The sequence below is a fragment of the Octopus sinensis genome, linkage group LG17, assembly GCF_006345805.1.
Source record: "Octopus sinensis linkage group LG17, ASM634580v1, whole genome shotgun sequence".
Classification (NCBI taxonomy): Eukaryota; Metazoa; Mollusca; class Cephalopoda; order Octopoda; family Octopodidae; genus Octopus; species Octopus sinensis.
In genome coordinates, this window is record NC_043013.1 from 4,783,048 (window position 1) to 4,810,273 (window position 27,226).

General features: G+C 39.9%; 1 protein-coding gene across 4 annotated transcripts; it reads right to left on the reverse strand.

Moving 5' to 3' along the window:
- Window positions 1–1,100: 1,100 nt before the first annotated feature.
- LOC115220948 (peroxisome biogenesis factor 10) lies at window positions 1,101–25,890 on the reverse strand. 4 transcript variants are annotated; one of them, XM_036510270.1, is made up of 8 exons: window positions 25,530–25,890; window positions 22,848–22,965; window positions 18,431–18,511; window positions 12,933–13,009; window positions 8,843–9,097; window positions 5,998–6,158; window positions 3,950–4,085; window positions 1,101–1,250 (listed from the first exon to the last, which is right to left on the reverse strand). In XM_036510270.1, exons 2-8 carry the CDS (start codon window positions 22,954–22,956, stop codon window positions 1,179–1,181), a joined length of 891 nt encoding a protein of 296 aa, XP_036366163.1. In that variant the 5' UTR covers window positions 22,957–22,965; window positions 25,530–25,890; the 3' UTR covers window positions 1,101–1,178. The 4 variants fall into 4 exon arrangements, with proteins under 4 accessions (XP_036366163.1, XP_029647018.1, XP_036366162.1 ...); XM_029791158.2 differs by having other exon boundaries at window positions 22,848–22,963; window positions 25,524–25,889; XM_036510269.1 differs by lacking the exon at window positions 25,530–25,890 and adding an exon at window positions 25,345–25,406 and having other exon boundaries at window positions 22,848–22,963.
- Window positions 25,891–27,226: the final 1,336 nt, after the last annotated feature.

A 27,226-nucleotide genomic window follows, 5' to 3' on the forward strand; every position in this document is an offset into this window, starting at 1 on the left:
GTTCAGTCCCACTGCATGGCATCTTGGGCAAGTGTCTTCTGCTATAGCCCCGGGCCGACCAATGCCTTGTGAGTGGATTTGGTAGACAGAAACTGAAAGAAGCCTGTCATATATATGTATGTGTGTGTTTGTCCCCCTAGCTTTGCTTGACAACCGATGCTGGTGTGTTTACATCCCCGTCACTTAGCGGTTCGGCAAAAGAGACCAATAGAATAAGTACTGGGCTTACAAAGAATAAGTCCTGGGGGCGATTTGCTCGACTAAAGGCAGTGCTCCAGCATGGTTGCAGTTAAATTGACTGAAACAAGTAAAAGAGAGGGTAAGGTTTCTGGGATATCGCAAGTGATAGGCTAGCATGTCCAGACACTGAATATTCCATCAGAGGAGACAAAGTGAGTATGGGATAATCCAGAAACAGCTGTAAGACTTCAAATTAATCTTATCTGAAATTAAATTATCATAAATGACTTGAGATACTCATCCTGCTTTGGTTTTGATGTCCTTTTTCTCTAATGTGTATGTGTGTATACACACATACACATACATACAGACATACATACATATGTATGTATAGGTGCAGGAGTGGCTATATAGGTGCAGGAGTGGCTGTGTGGTAAGTACCTTGCTAACCAACCACATGGCTCTGGGTTCAGTCCCACTGCGGGGCATCTTGGGCAAGTGTCTTCTGCTATAGCCCCGGGCCGACCAATGTCTTGTGAGTGGATTTGGTAGACGGAAACTGAAAGAAGCCTGTTGTATATATGTATATATATATATATATATATATATATATATATATATTTGTGTGTGTGTTTGTGTGTCTGTGTTTGTCCCCCTAGCACTGCTTAACAACCGATGCTGGTGTGTTTATGTCCCCGTTACTTAGCGGTTCGGCAAAAGAGACCGATAGAATAAGTACTGGGCTTATAAAGAATAAGTCCCGGGGTCGATTTGCTCGATTAAAGGCGGTGCTCCAGCATGGCCGCAGTCAAATGACTGAAACAAGTAAAAGAGTAAAAGAGTATACACACACATACATACACACACACACACATATATATATACATACGTGTGTGTGTATATATAACAGAAACACAAAATTTTTATACATTGTAGTGATAACACTTGCCATTTTATATTTACATAATTTATTACATACAAATGTTAGAATTTGGGTGTCAAAAGTCATAATTTTGGAGATAAATAAGACGACAGCTCAGAAGTTTCTCTCTGCATAATGGGCATTCCCCCTACAGGTAAAAGAAACAAACATTTATATTAAATTTGTATCAAAAATTAGTCGGCAGAAACAGTTCAAACAATAGAGTAAATTAAAATTTGCCACAAGGAAGAGAAATTTAAATGCATTGAGCAGGCCTGTAAATTACAGAGATATGTTTTCTAATAATAATGAATAAATTGACAAAACACATATACTGATTTAGGTTGATAGATTGTAAAAAAAATCCAAGATACTCTTTGTCTATTTAATTGAAATACCAATGACTGGAATAAAGGTTATGCAATCTAAATATAGGTGCAGGAGTGGCTGTGTGGTAAGTAGCTTGTTTACCAACCACATGGTTCCGGGTTCAGTCCCACTGCGTGGCACCTTGGGCAAGTGCCTTCTGCTATAGCCCCGGGCCGACCAATGCCTTGTGAGTGGATTTGGTAGACGGAAACTGAAAGAAGCCCGTCGTATATATGTATATATATATATATGCGTGTGTGTGTTTGCGTGTCTGTGTTTGTCCCCCCAACATCGCTTGACAACCGATGCTGATATGTTTACGTCCCCATAACTTAGCGGTTCGGTAAAAAGGCCGATAGTATAAGTACTAGGCTTACAATGAATAAGTCCTGGGGGTCGAATTGCCAACCAAAGCCTTGTGAGTGGATTTGGTAGACGAAACTGAAAGAAGCCTGTCGTATATATATATATATATATATATATATATATATATATGTATATATATTTGTGTGTGTGTTTGTGTGTCTGTGTTTGTCCCTCCCAACATCGCTTGACAACCGATGCTGGTATGTTTACGCCCCCGTTACTTAGTGGTTCGGCAAAAGAGACCGATAGAATAAGTACTAGGCTTACAAAAAAATAAGTCCTGGGGTCAATTTGCTCGACAAAAAAAGGCGGTGCTCCAGCATGGCCGCAGTCAAAATGACTGAAACAAGTAAAGTAAAGTAAAGTAAAAGTAAGACCATGAATGGAATGATCCAACCATTCCATTTATGACTATCCAATCTTATTTTTGACAATGTATACCAGACTACATCATCCAGTGTGTCCTTTCCTTATTTCAAATGGAAGAATGTAAAAAGTAGAAACTGAGGATAACTTGACTGTTATTTCTAATGAATTGAGATCTAGCTTGTGAGATGGACAGTTCGTTACTGCGGTAACTTCCAACAGTGTCTGTTTCAACACCAACCTCATTCCAGGATACTGCTACAACATCATCCTAAGAAGACTTTCTGTCCTACACAGTCTCTGCTATTACATAAACACTCAGACACATCTATAACACTACTCCAACACCAACAAGCCAATAAGGGATCTTCAATATGGCGTTAAGGACTGGCTAAATATGGCAGCCAAATTTCCTCAAATCAAACCCATCTTAGAAAAGGACATGTTGGATAATGTGGTACTGGGTTCTCTGCATGTAAAAAAAAATAAAGACTAGATGGTTATGGTGAAATGCCTATAATCACAGGTCTGCTGAATCAACCAAACAACAGTAAGAATAAAAATATCCTAGTCATATCAGGTATAAGTTAGAAAACAAGCAATTTCCTACAACTTTCAAAGAGCAGACTTTGGGTAACTGCTAGGTGGAGGTCTGACATATCTAGTACAGGGATTCAAAACTGTTTTCTGTATTTACTTCCTTTACAAGTTTACCATCCTGGTTTCCCTCACATCAAATGAAGAAGTCTTGTAAACAACTCAATTATTGCTTAACATTAATATCCTTAAAATTATTAAGGAAAATAAATCTTGCAAAAACTGTAAATAATGACAAAGAATTTTTCAACCTAAAAACAATTTCCCCATTGGAATCCCCAATTTGCCCTTGGAATCTTGAAATTTCCCTAGGCTCATTTTGAGGATTTAGAGCAATAATTCTGTAGGTTGCACCTAAAATGTTCAACTCACTACTTAGGTGGGGTCTATTAGGCTGATCTGGGGCTATATGAGAACAAGAAATGACACATAAAACAGAATTCTCAACATAATATATTCGAATAATAGATGGGATTGTCATGGCTGGAATGCTTGTCATCAGAGATTTGCTTGATCGTGTCTGGCATAAAACTCAAGGAGGGATATACTGGGTAATGAAGTCCAAGATATACTATGTCTATGTATGAGTAAAAGATAGGATAGTCATGACTGGAATACTCTTGATTATGGATCTGCTTGATCAAAGATGAACAGATAGGCGCAGGAGTGGCTGTGTGGTAAGTAGCTTGCTAACCAACCACATGGTTCCGGGTTCAGTCCCACTGCATGGCATCTTGGGCAAGTGTCTTCTGCTATAGCCCCGACCAATGCTTTGTGAGTGGATTTGGTAGACAGAAACTGAAAGAAGCCTGTTGTATATATGTATATATATATATGTGTGTGTGTGTGTGTGTTTGTGTGTCTGTGTTTGTCCCCCTAGCAATGCTTAACAACCGATGCTGGTGTGTTTACGTCCCCGTCACTTAGCGGTTCGGCAAAAGAGACCGATAGAATAAGTACTGGGCTTACAAAGAATAAGTCCCGGGGTCGATTTGCTCGTCTAAAGGTGGTGCTTTAGCATGGCCGCAGTCAAATGACTGAAACAAGTAAAAGAGTAAAAGAGAGAGAGAGAGGAGAGAGAGAGAGAGAGAGTAAAAAGCAAACTTAAAAGAAAGGAAGCTTGAGAGGTGTGACACTGCAGCCTCTTACCTTGGTCTGACACCATTCCAGGATACAACTCCAACAAAAAAGATGACCACATGGTGTAACAGTTGTTTCATGACGAAGTTCTAAGCACAGAGGACACTGATGACTTGATGCAGTTGCTACAGACTTCACCTTACAACTGAAAATATATAGAAGTAAATTGATAACAAGAGCCCAACAGGTATAAATGTGATATTAACAAGTTTGCATTGCCCCCACAAACTTCCAGATGTGATGCCCAATGTGTGACATCTTCTACAAGTGTCTTCTATCAAACTCCTTGATTGATCAATGCTTTATGAGTAAAATTTGGTGCATGGAAACTGTGCAGAAGCTCTGCATATACATGTACACGTGTGCATATATCTTTTGCTGATCTCCATCATATATCATACATTGGTAAGAAAATTGATAAAATGGTACATTCAAACAAAATACCCTTTGGCTATTCCACTTGAGTTGCAGGAATGCAATGGGCATATATAAAAAGAAGGAATGGTCATGGCTAGAATATTTTTGATTTTAAGGTCTTTGTTTTTTTTAATCAGGGCTGACATGGAGTTAAATAATACAATAATAAAAACAAAACAAAATAAACAATCTCATTTACAGTTTAAGCATAAACTTCATTAACGAAGGAAAGATGAAATGAGAGTTTTATCTTGCAATGGATTTGAACAAATGCCTTAGAAATCTCTTTAAACAGAGCTAGGTTAGTGGTTCCCAAAGGGTAGAGAAAAACACCCGATTGTTTGATGAAGGCAGGCTTCAGCCTAAACAACATCTCCATATTGCCACCTGGCAAAGCACCGTTTCTTGCTCAGCTTCAAAATGAAGAGAGAAACTGAACTCAATACTTGTTGAGAAAATACTTTAGAATTTTAGTTTACCAATTTCCCATCTTCTCATCCATTCTAAGTAAGTTCCATAACATCAACCCACTGGAAATCCCTTTCTAATCATATTTGTAGCAGTAATTGTTGAGTTCCTTGTCAGTGCTTATTGATCAAAGGTTTTCCAGTTTTTTCTATTGGTTTGGGGAGATTTGACAGCAATTCCTAGCAATTTGAGGGATCCTTAGTGTTCACTACACACACACAGCTGATTCTACTATGCACCAAAGCCTTGTGAGTGGATTTGGTAGAGGGAAACTGAAAGAAGCCCGCTGTGTGTGTATATATACCAGTGAGTGCCTTTGTGTCTGTTTGTCCCCCACCACTGCTTGACAAACCAGTGTTGGTATAATTTAGCAGTTCAGCAAAAGAGACCAATAGGATTAGTAGCAGGCTTAATAAAAATAAGCACCAGGGTCAAACTGTTTGACTAAAATTCTTCAAGGTGGTGCCCCTGCATGGCCGCAGTCTAATGACTGAAACAAGTAGAAAGATAGAAAGATAAAAGATACACATGCATGGGTGCATCAGTATGAATAATAATAATAATAATAATAATAATAATAATGAAATTATTGTATACAGTGCTCAGGTGCACCACAACTTGTCAGAAAGTGCATATAAAAAGTATATGCAGTAATGTAGAAATGTCTGGAAAGCGAACAATGTATGAGTCAGATACATGCTTGTGTGTGTATGGCGGGGAGAAAATCAGGTGTAGTGTTGGCGAATCTCAGGAAGCATGGAAGTTTTGAAGGATGCAGTGCTCCGACAACTAACAACTGATGCCGGCAGTTTGTTCCATGCTTCAGCAACTCTCAGCGTGAAAAATGTTTCCTAAAGTCATGGGAGCTGTGCTGTTTTCTGACTTTGTAAACATGTCCACGGGTGTTAGACGGGCGGAGTTCAAAAAGGTGCTCAGAGTTATTGTTTGTAACATGGTTGAATGAACAAAATCAGTCAAACAAAAATGCATAGAAGTATTTACCTCCAACATTATTATCTTCTTTTACCAAAGTACTAGAGTTTGACATAATTAAGTAAATTTAAACTTTTAAAGGAGGTTCCCTGCAGTCTAATGACTGAAAACAGTAAAAGAATAAAAACAAGGCTTCAACAAGTGCTCCACTACAACAGTTTTTAATTTTATCAACTTACATGGAGAGTGGTGATGAGATAACTTTAGATTTGAGATCTTGTAAAGTCTTATGAAACTGGTAGGCACTAATTAACACACCACCAAGAAGTTGAGAAGCAGTCAACCATCCTAGGAGCCAGAATATTCCAAACCTTGTCTTTGGTTTCAAGGTAAATTGAATCTGCAGTAGAGAAAAAGAGAAATGGAGAGAATGTCAGTGTGAGGATATCCTGATGAGTTGTTAAGTAACAATTCTTCAAGATCGATCAATGTTCATGGCAAGATACTGAAAAGGTGTTTATGGGACTAATTTCAAATTGAGACTAAATACAAACTGAACGTGGCCGTTGCCAGCGCCACCCCGACTGGCCTCCGTGCTGGTGGCACGTAAAATGCACCATCCGATTGTGGCCATTGCCAGCCTCATCTGGCCCCCGTGCCGGTGGCATGTAAAAAGCACCATCCGATCATGGCTGTTTGCCAGTCTCGTCTGGCACCTGTGCAGGTGGCACGTAAAAAGCACTCACTACACTCACGGAGTGGTTGGCGTTAGGAAGGGCATCCAGCTGTAGAAACATTGCCAGATAAGACTGGAGCCTGGTGCAGCCTTCTGGCTTCCCAGATCCCCGGTCGAACCGTCCAACCCATGCTAGCATGGAAAATGGACGTTAAACGATGATGATGATGATGATGATGGTATGAATCTGCATATCTATTTATTCATAACACTGACTCTATTGGTAAAGTAATTATAGGGCTGTTGACCATCTTTTGTTAGACTCATGGATCATATTTTGTAAAATATTCGTTGACATTTTAGTAACTTTCAACTGTTATCATCAGCAGCTTCGAACAGAAGAGATACTGGATGTTGGTAAATTGATAAATAACAAAAAAACTAGTCTGTTCAATCCTCATCCCAGGCAGTTGAAAAAAGATTTCATTGGATCTAACTTCACATTAAGACTAAATAAGCATGAATATTATGACTCAGTGTGTGGGGGTGAGAAAAAGTGTGTATGTGTGTGTGTGTGTGCATGCGTGCGTGTGTGTGTGTGTGTAAAGGTAAGATCCAAGGATCAAGGCGTAGGAAGTTAATTTTGTTTTGTTTTTTGATTTATTATTAGGGTTGCTTAATATGTTTTGCTAAAATTGCTGTTTCTTTTCAGATATCATCAGAAAAAGGTAATTAAAATTCATTAAAATGACAGATCTACTGGACTTTCAAAGAGGTCAAATTGTTGGTGCACATATGGCAGGCGCTAGCATAACGAAAATAGCTGAAATGTTTGGTGTATTAAGAAGTACTGTCTTGAAAGTAATGACGGCCTTTGAGAAAGAGGGAAAAACCTCCTCATTGAAACAAAACTCTGGAAGAAAGCCAAAACTTTCAGATAGGAACTGTTGGACTCTTACGCAAATTGGTAGAAAGAATCACAAAAGTACAGCTCCTAAAATTACTGCAGAACTTAATGACCACCTTGAGAATCCAGTTTCTACAAAAACTGTTTGCTGGGAGCTGCACAAAGCTGCATTTCAAGGGAGGGCTGCAATCAGAAAACCACTACTTTCAAAAACAAATGTTGCAAAGTGTTTAGAGTGGAGTAAGAATCTACAGAATTGGTCCCTAGAGCAGTGGGAAAATGTTATTTTCTTGGACAAGTCATCCTTCACCTTATTTCCAACCACCGGCCAAGTATATGAGTGGAGACAGCCAAATGAAGCATTTGACCCAGACTGCCTTCTTCCAACTGTTAAACATGGAGAAGGATCTGTCATTCATTTCTAATATTCAATAGAAACATCTGGAGTCATGGAAAAATATTACCTAGTTTGGAAACAAGTGAGGGTTGGTGAATGAAAGATAAAAGGAAGGAAAGGATGGAGGGAAGAATATGTATATGTATGTATGTGTGCATGCATGTGTACATGTTTGTATGTTTCTGTGTTTGTCTACATTTCTCTGAACAGCACTTAACTATAAGCAGTAATGTTGCTTTCATTTCCCCACTAGCTTTGCACCTTCAAAGACAGGTGGAATAGGATACCCATCATCATCATCATCATTTAGCGTCCGTTTTCCATGCTAGCATGGGTTGGACGGTTTAACTGGGGTCTGTGAAGCCGGAAGGCTTCATCAGGCCCAGTCAGATTTGGCAGTGTTTCTACGGCTGGATACCCTTCCTAATGCCAACCACTCCGCGAGTGTAGTGGGTGTTTTTTACGTGCCACCTGCACAGGTGCCAGACAGAGCTGGCACAACGGCCACGAACGGATGGTGCTTTTACGTGCCACCGACACGGGGCCAGACAGAGCTGGCAAACGGCCACGAACGGATGGTGCTTTTACGTGTCACCAGCACGGGGCCAGCCGAGGCTGGCAACGAACACGAACGGATGGTGCTTTTACGTGCCACCGACACGGGGCCAGACAGAGCTGGCAAACGGCCACGAACAGATGGTGCTTTTACGTGTCACCAGCACGGGGCCAGCCGAGGCTGGCAACGAACACGAACGGATGGTGCTTTTACGTGCCACCGACACGGGGCCAGACAGAGCTGGCAAATGGCCACGAACGGATGGTGCTTTTACGTGTCACCGGCACGGGGCCAGCCGAGGCTGGCAACGAACACGAATGGATGGTGCTTTTACGTGCCACCGACACGGGGCCAGACAGAGCTTGCAAACGGCCACGAACGGACGGTGCTTTTACCCCTTACTTAAAAATCGGGTAAGGGTTAATAATAGGAAGGAAGGACATCAAGCAGTAATGCAACACCTCAATAATTTCTTCTAACAAAAGCTGGCATCCCAAAACAGATGATAAATAAAAAGAAACAATTATGTATATAAGAAGTAAACTCACATAATGGACTCCCAAGAGACGTTTGGCAATATGGTAGAAAATACCTCTGAGGTAAAAGGCCGTCAGGTGGAATCTGTGACAAAACAGCATACACTGTTTCACAACTGGAATCATTTTTATTAAAAACTCTTTGCTATGAAGTGACAAAAATCTCAGGCTGGAATCTGGCTTCATTAAGTCTTTCTGGCATTTGTCAAAGAATCTTTGAAATACATAGGGAGTCCAGACATGAAGCAAGATCATAAATGATCTCCTCTGAAACACAAATACATTTTTTTTTATGCATTGGTCAAAAATTTGATCTGAAATGGCTTATAAAAATATTATTGTATTTTTGCAAATGGAAACAAATGAAGATATAGGCTTAGGTACAAAGGTGTCATGTGGTTAAGAAGCTTGATTCATAAAAGTTAGTTCCGGATTCTAATCCCACCACATAGCACTGACAGCATATGAGTCCTACCTCAATAAAAGTTAAGTTTCACTTACAAGGCTTGAGAAATCATCCCAAAACTTGTTGAAAGGATCTTACCTGTTCTTCAATGGTAGACTTTATTGCTCCCTTTAACATCACCATCAACCCCATTGATTATCCACTCTGTTGCAAGCACTCAAACCAGACCCCAATTAGAGAATGTTACTCTCTTTAAGACCCACCAATTTTACTCCTTCCATTCAGCCACAATAAAATTAAAGAGGTGAATAATAATAATAATAATAATAATAATAATAATAATAATAATAATAATAATAATAATAATAATAATAATAATAATAATAATAATAATAATAAAAGCCCTGATGCAGTAAAAGCCCTGATGCAGTACCAGGCAGTGGCTTTCATGGCTTCTGATCTTAACTGATTGGAAGTGTTATCATGTACATTGTTTTGTCTTTGTATAAAAGATGGACTACAGCAAATATTCTGCTCAATACCACAGATTTGCTTGTCAGTTGTTTGACCATAACCAGTTGAGCATGTCCCTTAGTGGCTGACGATATGTGCATCTCTGATCACGAGCAGAAGTAGTGGGGGAGCATCATAGCCATGTGTTGAGAAGGATTCTTTGGGGTTTGAATAATTCACCTCTGGAAACATGGGTGTTTTGTTCAATGTCCTTAAACAACCCTTATTCAGGGACCTTTTGAGCGGGATGGGTTACTCGATCTGAAGAAAATTCTAACTGGGCTCCACCTGCAAGGTCATGTGCTGTTTATCTTGATATGAGATCACCATGTCGCGCACATATGGTTGTGATGCATGTGCCTGGTGTACCCTTATCAGACGGGTAGTCATGATGGGTATACTGGGCTTAGTATATTTTACCCCAGTGTCACTTTGATGGCATGCTCTGCTCGCTCACTCAATAATAATAATAATAATAATAATAATAATAATAATAATAATAATAATAATAACCAGATTGATTAAGTTGAAGGAAATGCGCCATCTGCTGCTGCAAAGAAAAGAAAATTAATTGCAAAGACAAAAGCACATGAAAAATTAGCTATCAGATGGGAACAGAAACCTCTGCATGGCAAGTATGTGGCCCGTAGCAAACAAGCTGATGTCAACCAGAAACACATGCACCAATGGTTATGAAGCTCAGGGCTAAAAGCAGAGAGTGAAGGTTTCATATTAGCTGCTCAAGACCAAAGCTTATTAACCCGGAACTACCAAGCCAATGTGATAAAAAAATGGAGCTGACCCAAAATGCCAATTCTGTAACGATGAGATTGAAACTATAGACCACCTAATCTCAGGGTGTTGAGTCTTAACACCTGTAGAATATAAAGCAAGACATGACAGAGTCGACCAGTATTTACACTGGACAATATGTCGGTATTATAAAATCAAAAACTGCTGACAAAAGGTATAAACACCATCCTGAAGCTGTGACTGAGGGAGAAAATGTGTCGATTCTATGGGACTTCCCCATACAGACCGACAAAACTATAAAAGCTAATAAACCGGATATTATAAAAGATCAGACAAAAAAGGTGTGTTTATTAATTGACATGAGTATTCCTTGCGATCACAATATAGCGGCGAAAGAATTTGACAAGATCAGTAAATATAAAGACTTGCTAATAGAAATTGAAAAAAATGTGGCATCTCAAGGCAACTACAGTACCAGTGATTGTAGGATCTCTAGGAATGATAAAAAAAGGGTACTGAAACCTATTTGAAAATGATACCAGGTTTACCATCCCTACAGGAAGTGCAAAAGATCGTGTTAACTGGAATGGCTCATGTACTGAGAAGAGCATTATTGCTTTGAAAACACCATCCATTCATGAATTTATTTATTTGTTAATTTTTTTAAATACATATTTTACCTGTGAATTTGCATGTGTAATCTGGGAATGCATACAATGAGCTTCTCTGCCCTAGGTGTACGGAAAACACTCGGCGAGAGACAGAAGAAAATTTGAAGAAAGAAGGAAATAATAATAATAATAATAATAATAATAATAATAATATAATAATAATAATAATAGGACAAACAAGAGTGCCAAACAATTGATGTGGCAGTGCCAAGAGATCAACATATTATCATGAAAGAAAGAGAAAAGATTGATAAATATGGAGACCTGAGAATTGAGATTGCCAAGATGTGGCAGCTGGGAGAGACAAACAAAGGTTGTTCTTGTCATCAGAGCGCTGGGTTCAAATTCAGCCAACCTAAAGAAACATCTGGAAACTTTAGAAATACCCTACAATTTAGGTGTTTTGCAAAAATTGGCATTGCTTGGAACTGCACGCATATTGCGTAAAGTACTGCCTGAAGAGCTGAGTCGCAGACAATAATGGTTCAAAGGGCAATGGAAACATACTAAAGAAGGTATGAAGGCATATCTTGAAATAAAGTACCATGTAGAAAATAAAGGGTTCAAAACTGTGATTGAAACCCTAAAACAAGATATTCAAGCAAAAGTAGTGAAGGTGCAACACCACACTGAATGCATATTGCAGTTCCATCAAAACAGACTATTCACAATCAACCAAAGGCAGTTTTTAGGAGCTTGGGTGGGGATACAGAAGGTAATATATCCTCTGAAGCAGAGAAAACCTGACAATTTTGGGATAACATTTGGGGGCAAGAGGTTATCCACAACAATGGTGCTGAGTGGGTTCATTCCATGAGCTCCAAACTCCAACATCCTGAGGCTCAAAGGCAGAGTCATGTATCTATAATAGAAGATGTAATTGTATAGGTACTGAAACTGCCAAACTGGTGAGCAGCAGAGCTAGATGGAATCGAGGCAACTGGCTCAAGTGGTTTAGGTCTGCACACGAATTGTTTTGCAATTAGATGACTGCCTACAAAACGATGTGGTTCCAGAATGGATGGTAGAGGGAAAGACAGTACTGTTGATAAAAGATAGATCAAAGGGCAATTACCAACCAATTGCTTGTCTTAACCTCTTATGGAAAGTGTTAGCAGGCATCCTCACAAGGAAAATAAATACATCCGATCGTGGTCGTTCGCCAGCCTCGTCTGGCACCTGTGTCGGTGGCACATAAAAAACACCATCCGAGCGTGGCCGTCTGCCAGCCTCGTCTGGCACCTGTGTCGGTGGCACATAAAAAACACCATCTGAGCGTGGCTGTCTGCCAGCCTTGTTTGGCACCTGTGTCGGTGGCACATAAAAAACACCGTCCGAGCGTGGCCGTCTGCCAGCCTCGTCTGGCACCAGTGTCGGTGGCACATAAAAAACACCATCCGAGCGTGGCCGTCTGCCAGCCTTGTTTGGCACCTGTGTCGGTGGCACATAAAAAACACCGTCCGAGCGTGGCCGTCTGCCAGCCTCGTCTGGCACCTGTGTCGGTGGCACATAAAATCACCCACTACACTCTCAGAGTGGTTGGCGTTAGGAAGGGCATCCAGTTGTAGAAACACTGCCAGATCTGACTGGCCTGGTGCAGCCTTCGGGCTTGCCAGACCCCAGTTGAACCGTCCAACCCATGCTAGCATGGAAAGCGGACGTTAAACGATGATGATGATGATGATGATTGCAGAAATCAATCTTATGGCCACAATTAAGAGGAGGAGAAAGGGGAGGAAAAGGAAGTAAGGTAACTCACCATGGTTGAGACTGGTGCTCGCAGAGTACCGTCCACCTGAATTATATTCACATACTCCTCCCCAAGTGTCTGGAAACCTGAAACAAACAAAAAAATATACCAGAATATAACTAAAATTATAATGAATAATATGTACCAAGACCCACAATATTTACCACAGTACAAAACAATATTTGAACTAGAAAATCAATACAGGATGGGTTGTGAATCAATAAATATGTAGGGTCACATTTATACTCTTTACTCTCTCTTTTACTCTTTTACTTCTTTCAGTCATTTGACTGCAGCCATGCTGGAGCACCGCCTTTAATCGAGCAACTCGACCCCGGGACTTATTCTTTGTAAGCCCAGTACTTATTCTATCGGTCTCTTTTGCTGAACCGCTAAGTGACGGTGACGTAAACATACCAGCATCGGTTGTTAAGCAGTGCTAGGGGGACAAACACAGACACACAAACACACATACATATATATATATATATATACATATATATGACAGGCTTCTTTCAGTTTCTGTCTACCAAATCCACTCACAAAGCATTGGTCGGCCCGGGGCTATAGCAGAAGACACTTGCCCAAGATGCCACGCAGTGGAACTGAACCCGGAACCATGTGGTTGGTAAACAAGCTACTTACCACAGAGCCACTCCTGCGCCTATATGTATTTAGTCTTGCAAATAAGTAAACAGTTTGAGATGAGGATTAATGATTGTTAATTAATATTTCATCATAATTTGTATAACTTATGGAGCCAAATTTCACAGTGAGACACTATCATCATCATCATCATTTAACGTCCGTTCTCCATTCTAGCATGGGTTGGACGGTTCGACCGGGGATCTGGGAAGCCAGAAGGCTGCACCAGGCTCCAGTCTTATCTGGCAATGTTTCTACAGCTGGATGCCCTTCCTAACGCCAACCACTCCATAAGTGTAGTGGGTGCTTTTTACCTGCCACCTGCACAGGTGCCAGGCGAGGCTGGCAACGGCCACGGTTGGATTGGTGCATTTTACGTGCCACCGGCACTGGCATCGGCCACGATTCGGATGGTGCTTTTTACGTGCCACCGGCACAGAAGCCAGTCGAGGCGGCACTAGCATCGGCCACGATTCGGATAGTGCTTTTTACATACCACCAGTCCAGGGGTTCTGGCATCTGCCGGGTGCCAGTCATAGGATTGGTTCAATTTCGATTCCGATTTCGATTTCACTTGCCCCAACAGGTCTTCGCAAGCAAGACGGGTGCCTGTCGTCGGATGAGGTTCTATATCGACTTCGCTTGCCTCAACAGGTCTTTGTGTCCAAGGGAGGAAAGGCATGCATAAGTGGGCTGGACTCACTTGTCCTGCCTGGTCTTCTCACGTACAGCATATTTCCAAAGGTCTCAGTCGCTGGTCATTTCCTCAGTGAGGCCTAAAGTTCGAAGGTCGTGCTTCACCACCTCGTCCCAGGTTTTCCTGGGTCTACCTCTTCCACGGGTTCCCTCAACTGCTAGGGATTGGCACTTTCTCACACACCTATCTTCATCCATTCTCGCCACATGACCATACCAGCGCAAACGTCTCTCTTGCACACCACAACTGATGCTTCTTAGGTACAACATTTCTCTCAAGGTACTAACGCTCTGTTGAGTATGCACACTGACATTACACATCCATCGGAGCATACTGGCTTCATTCCTCGCGAGCTTACGCATGTCCCCAGCAGTCACGGCCCATTATTCACTGCCATGTAGCAAGGCTGTTCGTACACATGCATCATACAGTCTGCCTTTTACTCTGAGCGAGAGGCAGCAGAGTCACCAGCAGAGGTAAGAGCTCCCTAAACTTTGCCCAGGCTATTCTTATTCTAGCAGTTACACTTTCAGCGCACCCACCCCCACTACTGACTTGGTCACCTAGATAACGGAAGCTATCAACTACTTCTAGTTTCTCCCCCTGGAAAGTGACGGAAGTTGTTTTCTGCAGATTTTCGGAGGTTAATGCTCCTGAGCATCTGCTACATACAAAAACTATCTTCCCAGTTAGTCTTCCTTTGACATTGCTGCACCTATTGTGCGTCCATAGCTTACACTGGGTACATCTTATAGAGTTTCTACCTACACCTTTTCTACAGATCGAGCAGGGCCATCTTCCTGAAGACATTTGTGATTGGTCTACCTTCCTACTTATTAGTACTTTGGTTTTAGCTAGGTTGACTCTAAGGCCCCTCGATTCTAAACCCTCCTTCCACACCTGGAACGTCTCCTCCAGTTCTGATAGTGACTCAGCAATTAGAGCAAGGTCGTCAGCATAGAGGAGCTCCCAGGGGCATCCTGTCTTGAATTCCTCCGTAATTGCCTGGAGGACTATGATAAATAGGTGGGGGCTGAGTACTGAACCTTGGTGGACCCCAACCTCTACTTTGAATTCTTCTGTGTACATGTTGCCAACCCTAACCTTACTTACGGCATCCCTGTACATGGCTTGCACAGCCCTCACCAGCCATTCATCTATCCCTAGTTTCCTCATTGACCACCAGATAAGGGATCGGGGGACCCTGTCAAAGGCTTTCTCCATGTCAACGAAAGCCAAGTACAGGGGCTTATCTTTGGCTAGGTATTTCTCCTGCAGCTGTCTCACCAGAAATATGGCATCAGTGGTGCTTTTCCCTGGCATGAAACCAAACTGCATGTCGTCCAAGTTGACTCTCTCCCTAATCAGTTGGGCTATGACCCTCTCTGTAACCTTCATTACCTGATCCAACAGCTTGATACCTCTGTAATTATTTGTATCTAGGGCGTCTCCTTTACCTTTGTAGCAGTTGACTAGTATGCTGCTACACCAGTCATTGGGTATGACTCCTTCGTGTATCACCTGGTTAACTATACGGGTGACTAGGTTATAGCCGACACTACCAGATATTTTGAGCACTCTGTCGGTTAAAGCAACGATGGTTCCAGTTGATCCAATCAAGGGAGCACACTGACCAATGACACATGTACCCATGACATAGTTTTCATGAAGATTCACTGTGAAACAGAATGTGACAAGGTTGACCCTTCAAAATACAGTTTCAACCCATTTTTGCCAGCTGAGTGGACTGGAGCTACATGAAATAAAGACACTTGCTCAAGAACACAATGTGCTGCCAGGAATTGAACTTACAACCTTATGAGTGTGAGCTGAATGCCCTAACCACTAAGCCACATGTCCTTTCTATTTAAAACATACATCATCATCATCATTGTTTAACGTCCGCTTTCCATGCTAGCATGGGTTGGACGATTTTGACGGAGGGCTGGCGAACCAGATGGCTGCACCAGGCTTCAATCTTGATCTGGCAAAGTTTCTACAGAGCTGTTTTATGTTCAAACTGAAAGGATTAATCTTACATATATTCTACAATGTTGTTCTAAACTAAACAAACACACCATCAAAATCTCAAAACTATGAGATAATGCCTGATTAATTCAAAACAATCTGAATAAATGAACAAGTACATTTGATAGTGTAACCTGAATACTAAAAGAGGGCTAAACTGACAGAACATTGGAAAGAAATACTTTACTCTTAACTCTTTTACTTGTTTCAGTCATTTGACTGCGGCCATGTTGGAGCACCGCCTTTAGTCGAGCAAATCAACCCCGGGACTTATTCTTTGTAAGCCCAGTACCTATTCTATCGGTCTCCCTTATAAACAAGGGCAAAAGAAAAATTATTTCCATGCCAATATGCTGATAACAGACTTTTTATTCGTCAATTTCCACTTATCATGATACACTCACTATAAATACACGTCGTGCTGAAATCGGGGAAGCTAGTCAACAGAATTTTTTTTTAATTCAATATAGAAATAACAAACTTTTTTTTTTAATTCTGTTGACTAGCTTCCCCAATTTCAGCACGATGTGTATTTATAGTGAGTGTATCATGATAAGTGGAAATTGACGAATAAAAAGTCTGTTATCAGCATATTGGCATGGAAATAATTTTTCTTTTGCCCTTGTTTATAAGTTATAAGTAAGTTTTTATATATAATTATGATGCGCACTCTCTAACCCATTACTTGACCTTTCTTTCCTTCCTCTCTACCGGTCTCTCTCCTTCTTATTTTTCACTCTTTCTGGTTTCCTTTCCTCTTTATCTCTCTCTCTCTCTCACTCCTCCTCATCTCTCTCACTGCTGAGTGGACTACTAACTTTCTTTTGCTCGTAGCTTTCTACAAGTCAACACCGACTTTTTCTGTCTCTAGAAAGTCGATTCTAAATTGCGCTCCGAATTTTTCCATCGTCTAGGCTTAAAAAAAGCCCTCAATGTTGGTTTCATTGTCCTGTTTTTATTCTTTATGTGTACTGTATTTTTATTTGTATTTCTTTTACGTCCTGTTCTTGTCACTTTTTTTTCTTTCCTTGTTTTACCCCTCTGCAAAAGAATTCTATTTAATTCTTTTGCAGGAAGGACTGCTTCGACTGGATCGTGTTCTGTCCTTAACTTCGAAACACGCATTGAGTCGAACCAGGGACAGCTGATGAAGGGGAATATTCCTTGTATTGTTTGTCTTGTACTCTGTTTTTTCGTTGTTAAAAAAAGTCCGTTCTCTTGTTTGTTTTTATGTTTTCATTTCTCGTTGTGTTCTACGTTTATTTGTGGTGTCCTGTACTCATATATATATCATCATCATCATCATCATTTAGCGTCCGTTTTCCATGCTAGCATGGGTTGGACGGTTCAACTGGGGTCTGTGAAGCCAGAAGGCTGCGCCAGGCCCAGTCTGATCTGGCAGTGTTTCTACGGCTGGATGCCCTTCCTAACGCCAACCACTCCGCGAGTGTAGTGGGTGCTTTTTACGTGCCACCCGCACTGTATATATACATATAGATGCATGTATATATACATATATATGCATGTATATATACATATAGATGTAGGTACATACATATATGTATGTATGTATGCATATATTTTATTTATTAAATTATTATATGACTGAGCGCCCTCGCGTCATTTCATTTCTTTTCTCCAAGTAAGTTTTTATATATATATATAATATAATGTATTGATAAAATGGTAAGATAACAAAAGAAAGAAAGAGACCTCAATATTATGTAAATAGAGGAAATTTATCTATACAATATGTTACATTACTCGGTAGTCAAGATAAAACTCTGAGTTTCAGATGCCGAAGTAGAAATCCACAACACCATCTCTTCGGTTATCTGGCTATTTGAAAACGCTATAATAGATACTCGTATATGTCAAAAAAGAGTTTATAATAGAGATAGCGTTTTCAAATAGCCAGATAACCGAAGAGATGGTGTTGTGGATTTCTACTTCGGCATCTGAAACTCAGAGTTTTATCTTGACTACCGAGTAATGTAACATATTGTATATATATAATATAATGTATATATGTATGCATGAATGTGTAAGTAAATGTGCATTTGTATATATGTGTGTATCCAGATAATTAGTGGTGCATAAATAGCAATAAAAAGACAAACAAAAGCTATGCACTTACCAGCAGCTGTTGTCAGTAAGAAGTAAGTGAAATCAGCAAAAACTTCCAGTTCTTTGCGAAGGTGTATCCATGATCTCATACCTGTGTATAAGAAAAGACAATGAAAATAAGAGCAGTTAGCATATTTTTATATCCTTGTGTCGGATATCTAATTTAATGAAGTAGGGGGAAAGAAAGTATTCACACGACGCAATATGATTACTATTTCATGTGGATACACACTCTCAGCCAATGGCTCACAGTGAACTGTTCACAATCAATTGCTGGCAGTTCTTCATTTCATAGCAATGGGTCAGTCCACTTTTAGTTATTTGGGTGATGGTTGGAATCCTTCCACAGCACATATGAGGGAAAAGTTAGTTTTAATTCACGTAGTGTTAGCCCTAATCAACCAGACCTATTTTCGAATACATTCCTGTCATGACCATACTGTACTTTTTAAAGATGGGCAGAAGGTAAGCAAGACAAGCAGACTTGGTTTGTGGAAGACGCATCTGCACTCCAATAAAACATTAAACAAGGCGGCGAGCTGGCAGAATCGTTAGCACGCCGGGCAAAATGCGTAGCCGTATTTCGTCCGCCGCTGCGTTCTGAGTTCAAATTCCGCCAAGGTCGACTTTGCCTTTCATCCATTCAGGGTCGATAAATTAAGTACCAGTTACACACTGGGGTCGTTGTAATTGACTTAATTCGTTTGTCTGTCCTTGTTTGTCCCCTCTATGTTTAGCCCCTTGTGGGTAATAAGAAAACAAATAAAACATTAAATGGTACCTTAAATGTCGGTTCTGTGGCCTGATATATATAGGAAAAACCAGTCATAGGTTAGTGGATCGTATCACTATCCACCTGAACAAGACCGCATGACCCAATAGATGCAACTTCAGCTCATTTGCACATACTATTTCCATTCTTTCTTGCCAGCCTCGCCTGGCCCCCGTGCCGGTGGCACGTAAAAAGCACCATCCGACCATGGCCGTTTGCCAGCCCCGTCTGGCACCTGTGCTGGTGGCACGTAAAAAGCACCCACTACACTCACGGAGTGGTTGGCGTTAGGAAGGGCATCCAGCTGTAGAAACATTGCCAGATCAGACTGGGTCTGGCGCAGCCTTCTGGCTTCCCAGACCCCAGTTGAACCATCCAACCCATGCTAGCATGGAAAGCGGACGCTAAATGATAATGAAGATGAGTAGCATTATTTCATACTACAGATTCCCTTCTTCACTCTAGTAAAAAGAAAAATACCTCATCTTCCACCATAGCTGCTCTATCTCATCAGGTATGAATAGTGATCATGATAACATAACTACATCCTTCCACACTGCATCCCAAATTATTACATTCATCTCACACTTTTATACACCTAACTCACAAACCACATGCACCAGATGCATGTGCTTTACCAGATGATGGCTGAAACATTATTAAATGATATCTGAAATAATACATTGTATCAGTATTATTTCAGCCATATTGGTAAGTGTTGATTCTTCAGGTATAAGCACAAAGGGTTAGCATAATGAACAAATGTAAAAATATATTTCTTCACTACCCACAAGGGACTAAACACTGAGGGGACACACAAGGACAGACAAACGGATTAAGTTGATTACATCGACCCCAGTGCGTAACTGGTACTTAATTTATCGACCCCAAAAGGATGAAAGGCAAAGTCGACCTCAGCGGAATTTGAACCCAGAACGTAACTGCAGACGAAATACGGCTACGCATTTTGCCTGGCGTGCTAACGTTTCTGCCAGCTCGCCGCCTTTGTAACAATAACAACACAAAACCATATAGCAGTAGGCAGAATAGGGTACTATGCAGTGGAACTGAATGCAGAACCATGCGGGTCAGAAGCAAACTCCTATCACACAGTCATGCCAGCACTTTTGCATTATCTTCTATTTTTAACTTGTTTCAGTTATTAGACTGTGGCCATGCTGGGGCACCACCTTGAAGATTTTGCCAAACAAGTTGGCCCCAGTGCTTCATTGTTTTAAGCCTGGTACTTATTGTATCAGGTTCTATTGCCGAACTGCTAAGTTATGAGGGTGTAAACACACCAACACCAGTTGCCAAGCAGTACTGAGGGACAAACATAAACACAAAGACACACACTCACGCATCTATATATACAATGGGCTTTTTTCCAGCTTCTGTCTACCAAATCCACTCACAAGGCTTTGTTTGGCCCAAGGCTACAGTAGAAAACACTTGCCCAAGGCACCATGCAGTGGGACTGAACTTGGAAATATATGGGTGGGAACCAAACTTATTACCACATAGCACCTTTATATTAGTGAATGGTTTATTTACACAACCATCTGTAACAGGTGTGCATGTATCTACCTCAATATTTCTGTAAGAATTTGAGTATGTTAATATATGCAAGTACCAATGTATCTCTATGTATGTTATATTATCTTTTAACTGTATGTTAATTTTCAATTTTAACTAAATATATATTATTGATTATCTTATTAATAACTAGCAGAGACACCTGCCATTGCTCAGGATTAAAATGGCATAATTCTCTAAATTCCTACTAAAAATTCTGATGGCTTTCATTTGAAAGTAAGGTCTGGTCAGCTTCACAGTCTCCTAAGAATTTAATGTTCCTCCCACACTGACCTAAATCTTCTGTCACCACAGAAATAGATTGACTCTTTATTCTAGTGACAATCTGTTTTGTCTTTTTACATCTAAATTTTTTCCCCTTCTTTTCTTCAACTAATTTGATTCCTTAACCTGCCCTTACTACCATTCTTATAACTAAGGAAATTTTTCTTACAACAGTTAGTTGTGAACTTAAGTTTGGTCTGTGTGGCATCCTACTTCATGTTCCTGAAATTCATATCTACAGCTTTATCGGTATATTTACCTTCTCTGGGATGTAACTAATTGATTTGAGAACTTTATATTATTGGAAAACCTATATGAAATTAGCTGAAGATTACTTGACATATTATATCTGCTGCAATATTTACAGCTTTTAATAAAATGTTATAGTATGAAACAATTGTACTAAATTACCGGATCCATTCTTGTTGCTTATTTTTGAGATATATATATATATATATATATATTATAGTTATGTTGAAACATATGATACGGGGAAATGCAGCATTGATGACAAAACATTTGCGGAGTAAATGATGGGCTAATTTACCTAAGCGACATGTCATGCATCCGTATGGAGGATTCCAGGCCCTAACCTGTTACAGAAAATTGGCGGTGGGTGGGTAAGTGATTTTTGAAAGCACCTTAAAGCTGTCAGCACTGTGGCTACCATGACCTATGGTTCGCAGTCAAATGAATGTAGGTGTAATGGAGGTACTGTATGTAAAAGGATACATTCCAGAAAGGGGCTGCAATGGGATACGGCAATGGTGAAGTGAACTGTTGAAATGTTGCAGAAGGTGAAAGGTTGACAATGGATTGTTGGTGTGGCTGTAGAATAAGAAACATAAACTGAGCCTATGCAGTCACATGAGGATATGCAGTAGTGAATTACTTGAAAAAGTAAGGCATAATGGCTTACTGCATGGTTGGTGGGAGTAACTGAAAATAGGCTTTGATACTGAAGTCCATGAAGGAAACTGCTTTGTTGGTGCAGTCTTTAGGACTGTTGGTATTATGCTGTGGAATACCGAAATGGTATACATCTTCACCATTCACTAAGAGAAGTGGATACTGGAGTGCATCGTAGGATGTAGTAATTCCTACAAAACCTCTCGGTAAACAATATTCTTTGTTTTTCCTTGTGGAACATATGCAAACATATTTTTTGCCTCTCACTCTAGAGCAGCCAACATATAATTACTCGTGTGAGAAGCACAACTCTTCCAAGTGAAGTCCTACCACAGACAGTGTCTGATCCTGGGGTTATTGATAGACAGTGAAAAGCTGATACGAATAGGAAATTGCATTCTGCTGAATGAAAAAGGATGTCTGGCACCTGTGCGGGTGGCACATAAAAAGCACCCACTACACTCACGGAGTGGTTGGCATTAGGAAGGGCATCCAGCTGTAGAAACACTGCCAGATCAGACTGGGCCTGGCACAGCCATCTGGCTTCCCAGACCCCAGTTGAACCGTCCAACCCATGCTAGCATGGAAAATGGACGTTATACGATGATGATGATGAATGGAATGAGAGGAAGCCTGGCTATGAAACCGTTCCCTTCTTTTCCACATTCAGACAGGATGATGGCCTCGGCAACATGTGGCATCATCTTCTTTACCACCAGGCTTGTCCCCAACATGGCTGCAGCTTTCAGGCTGAAACATTTTTAAGGATTTAAGGGTCAACTCCACAGCAGTTCAAGCAGTAAATTATTAAAGTCTGTAACATAACTTTAGAAGCTGTGTATATAATGAATGATAAGGTAAAAGAATAAGGTCAATCCGTACATACCAACAATACTCTGGAAAGTTTCTGATAGTGTAGATCGAAGATACGATATATAAAATTCATCTTTTTGATTCGAGCGAAGAATTTCTGCTTGTCCAGCTCTGCGGAACATTGTCAGACTATGAAATACAGAAATACGGAGATATTTTATGCTGTAGATTCTAGAGTTCTTCACTTAATATCATTTTAGTGTTGGTTCTTGATTTTGCAAATATATATATTACATGGGAAAATAGATATTACATATATATATATATATTACATATATATATATATATATATTACATATATATATATATATTATATTATATTATATTATATTACATATATAACAAATGAAAGATCGAACATGAAATATGCGAAAAGTTATTGTCAATCATGACAATTGTTTTGACACATCTAGCATCGATTCCTTTTCGGTAGGACACTCAACTACTGGTTTCAGGAGTATCCGATGGTGCAGATATGTGTATATATATATATATATATATATAACACCAAGTAAGTTAGGGGTTATGGATCCAACCCACTAAGGGATAATACTTATCCAATATACTGTTGGTGTAATACCCAAATTCTTAATACACAAGTGTTTTTAATTGCAATGCAATTAACTTATTTATTGTATTAAATGGGTGAAGGTAAAGAAATATTTTACCATTAATTTATAATACAAATAAGAAAATGGAGAAACACATTAGTTGGTTTATCAGCTTTCGGATATTAGAATGTTGTCTTATTTAATTATCAAAACTACAACCATAATAACATACATATATACAGTATAATTCAATACATATAAGATAATACAATTATAAAAATCATAATATAAATTATTGAAATCATTAAAATCACTCCTTACAGCTGTTTCAGTCTATGGATAAAAGTAGTTTTTTTTTCCAGTGCCTATAGTTGTCAATTATATTGAGGTTGTAGGCATTTAAAAATAGGGTACTCATATATAACCATAGGCCTCATCAGAGATTATAAAGAACTTTAAAAATATTAATATTTCTGCAATGCAAATGGTCTTATGGTTTGCAATACTAACTTCAGAAAACCTGCCAGTCACCTAGTCACCTACTGTTCTGGCAGACACACTAGCCAAATTGACTACATCCACACCAGAAAAAGGGAAAGATGGCTGCTTATAAATGCCAAAACTTTCCCAGGCAAAGAATGTGCCCCACAACATAGACTGGTAGTTAGTGACTTCAGGATCAGGGCTAAATGGATGCCCAGAAGACGACCAGCATGGAGGAGAAGGTCTGGATGCTTAAAGATCCTGCAAATGGACATAGATTTAGAGAAATATTACTTGAAGCCTTTGATGAAATAGAAGGGGATATAGCTTCACATAATGAAGAAGACAACCGGAGGTTTCTATGGGAAAATCTGCTGAGGGCCACTGACTAGATCTATGAATGGTGCAAAGTCCCCTCTCGACCCAAAATAACATGGTGGTGGAACAATGTTGTTCACAGGGCTATTAGAGAAAAGAAACAGGCTTGGAAGGACTGGAAGAACAGTGGTAGCAGGGAATTGTATCAGACTGTCAGAAGGGAAGCTAGGAGGCAGGTTTATTTAGCCAGAGGGGAAGCAGATAAGAAAAAATTTGCCAATGTTCTGTGCTGTGAGGCCCAAAGACTTGAGGTATTTCGTGTTGCAAGACAGTGTGTGAGAGAGAATTGTGATGTTGTAGGAGAGAAATGTGTTCGCATGGATGATGATTCACTTGCATACCAAGCAGGGCCATTTACTAGAAGGGTGAAGGGTCTTGTCTGATTTCTTGCTCACTAGGACCTTCATCTTTGCTAAGTTTATTTTAAAACCCTTTGATTCCAGGTACTGTTTCCACATATCACTATCAGTTTCTCCTGTGTTCACAATAAATTTTATTGTATAAATCACAGGAATACTAAAAATTTGGGAGGGGAACAGGTTCTATTCGTTTACCCCACGAGGTCTGGAAACTTGAAACAAAGTTATTTCAAATCTCCGTCCGGGATGAGGAGCTAGTAGATTAAATTGAAACCAGTACTTGACAATATTACTTTATATTTTTTTAGAGGAGCGACATGATTAAATCAACGGCGATCTATTCCTGGAATATGCATGTTATTTAGCTCTAAGTCAGCCTTCATAGAGCAGATATATTATCAAAGGCGTCCTAACAGTCCCCATCCCATCCCATTTCTTTCTTTCGTTTTTGTATTTTCTTTCAATTGAAGGGTATCTTGGGCTACATCCTGTAATTTGTCGTTCATTTCATTGGAAATTGTAATTTTGGGGAGGTTTAGCTGCTATTTCGAGCAAATCCAACGACCACAAACAAGCCTCCTGGTTGGCTTAAAGACACCACTACCACCATTTGATATCTCTGTGAAGTCGCACAACCTTCTAGAAATAATATCGAATGCATCTCCATCAAATCACATTCTACTGTCTTAAGAGGGGAAGGAGACTCGATTGGATTAAACGGCCTTGAATTGCACTTTACCTAAATAAAGAAAAAAAATGGGACATAACAGCTGGAACGTCTTCCATCATATGTATATTCAATCAAAGATGACATAGAGATAAATAACAACCACTACACTCGACAGGGATGAAATTACATCGTCGAATGACATTTTGTCCGATCGTTCCTAACATCAAAGCAGACTTTAGAAAACTTACTTAGCTCCGCTGCGGAAAGAGGTAGGTGTTGAAATCAGCGGTGTCAGGGGAATTAAAGTTCCTTCTGAAGTTTACGTAGAGCAGTGGTTTTTCAACCAGGGTTCCGCCAGTACAGTCCAGGGGTTCCGCAAGAAGTTGCAAAACTGCTAAAATCGGCAGTAATTTTTAATTTTCCTGTGCAGATGTGTGTGCATAAGACTATTAAATTATTGCACAGGGGTTCCCCCCGAGCCAGTGGAATGTTTCCTTGGGGTTCCGCTCCAGCAAAAAGTTTGAAAAGCACTGACCTAGATAAATTGCTGTGACCTTATATATTGTTGCCAGATCCAAGTCAATCCTGATTGAGAAGCTCGAGGATCTTTTCGGTTTGAACGGCAGTTTTTTCTAGCGGTGTCATATGAAATTGTCACCCATAATTATGACCCTAGTATCGATCTATTGCATTTCAGTCTGTTTTAGGATTAGGATTAGTTAGGGTTAGGGTGGGGGGAAGGGTATCTTTTTTTTCTTCACAAATGTAAATAAACCCAATCTGTTTCTTAAACGAGGCACAGAATGTTTTTTTTACCTCAATAGACGTCACTGATTGGTTGAAATTGCAGAAATTGAAGAAAAAACAACAACAAATGTCTTACAAACTCTAGAATTTTCTCAATAAAGCCAAGAGAAAAAGATGTGTTATAAACACATTCTACCAGTATGCGAAGTTTAAAATTTTTTAGTTACCTAGGAATTATGTTAAAAACTGCCGTTCAAACCGAAAAGATCGAAGCTCTATAGTCAAAGTTGGTATGCCCAACTCCAAAGGGTGGAAAGGTTAAGTTATTTGAAGTTAAATATTTGAACTTAGAAGGAATTCCGCAAAGCATTTTTTTTTCCATAAAATATACCAAGTTTAAATGCAATGAATCGTTGAAAGAATTAGAAAGTTGCTGTCTTCACTTCTATTTTCCTTTTCAATAATCGGGTGGAGTATTGAAATTTCGGTTGTCTTTCTCAGTAACTAAAAACGGCGATGCTTCGGTATAGGTACACAAGTGACTTTGTTTACAATTTAAATATTTTCAAAAATACCCAACTCAAATACATGGTCCTCACGTTCGTTACAAGAACACACGACTGCTACTTACAAACCACATGTGTTTATTTACATTTGTGAAGATGATCGTCGATTTCTGTAAAAAAAATTTATTTTTTTACATATGGGGTTGGGGGGGGAATGGGATCTTTTGAAGTTGGCGTTAAGCGGAAGAATTGATGTACGTGTGTGTGTGAGAGAGAGTGTGTGTGTGTGTGAGAGAGAGAGTGTCTGTGTGTGAGAGAGAGAGTGTGTGTGTGAGAGAGAGAGAGTGTGTGTGTGAGAGAGAGTGTGTGTGCTTGATGGGGTGCGAGAAAGTGAGGTGTGTAAGTAAAATGTTTTTGTTAGTGTATGTGAGAGAGAGAGAGTATGTAGTGCATTTTTTCAATTTCTACAAGTCACGTACAGGAAGGAACTTTTAAAAAAGAATTACATGCATAAAAGTTGATATTAATTGCAGCGTGGAAGGTGTTTATAAGCCATTTAAGAAATACACAAAAGCCGTTCGATTCACTTCAACATTTAAGTTTAATTTGTCAAAATATTTTCGTCTCTTTAAGACCGCGACCTGTTCTGACAAAAATCCGTGAACAGGTCGCGGTCTGAAAACGACGAAAATATTTTG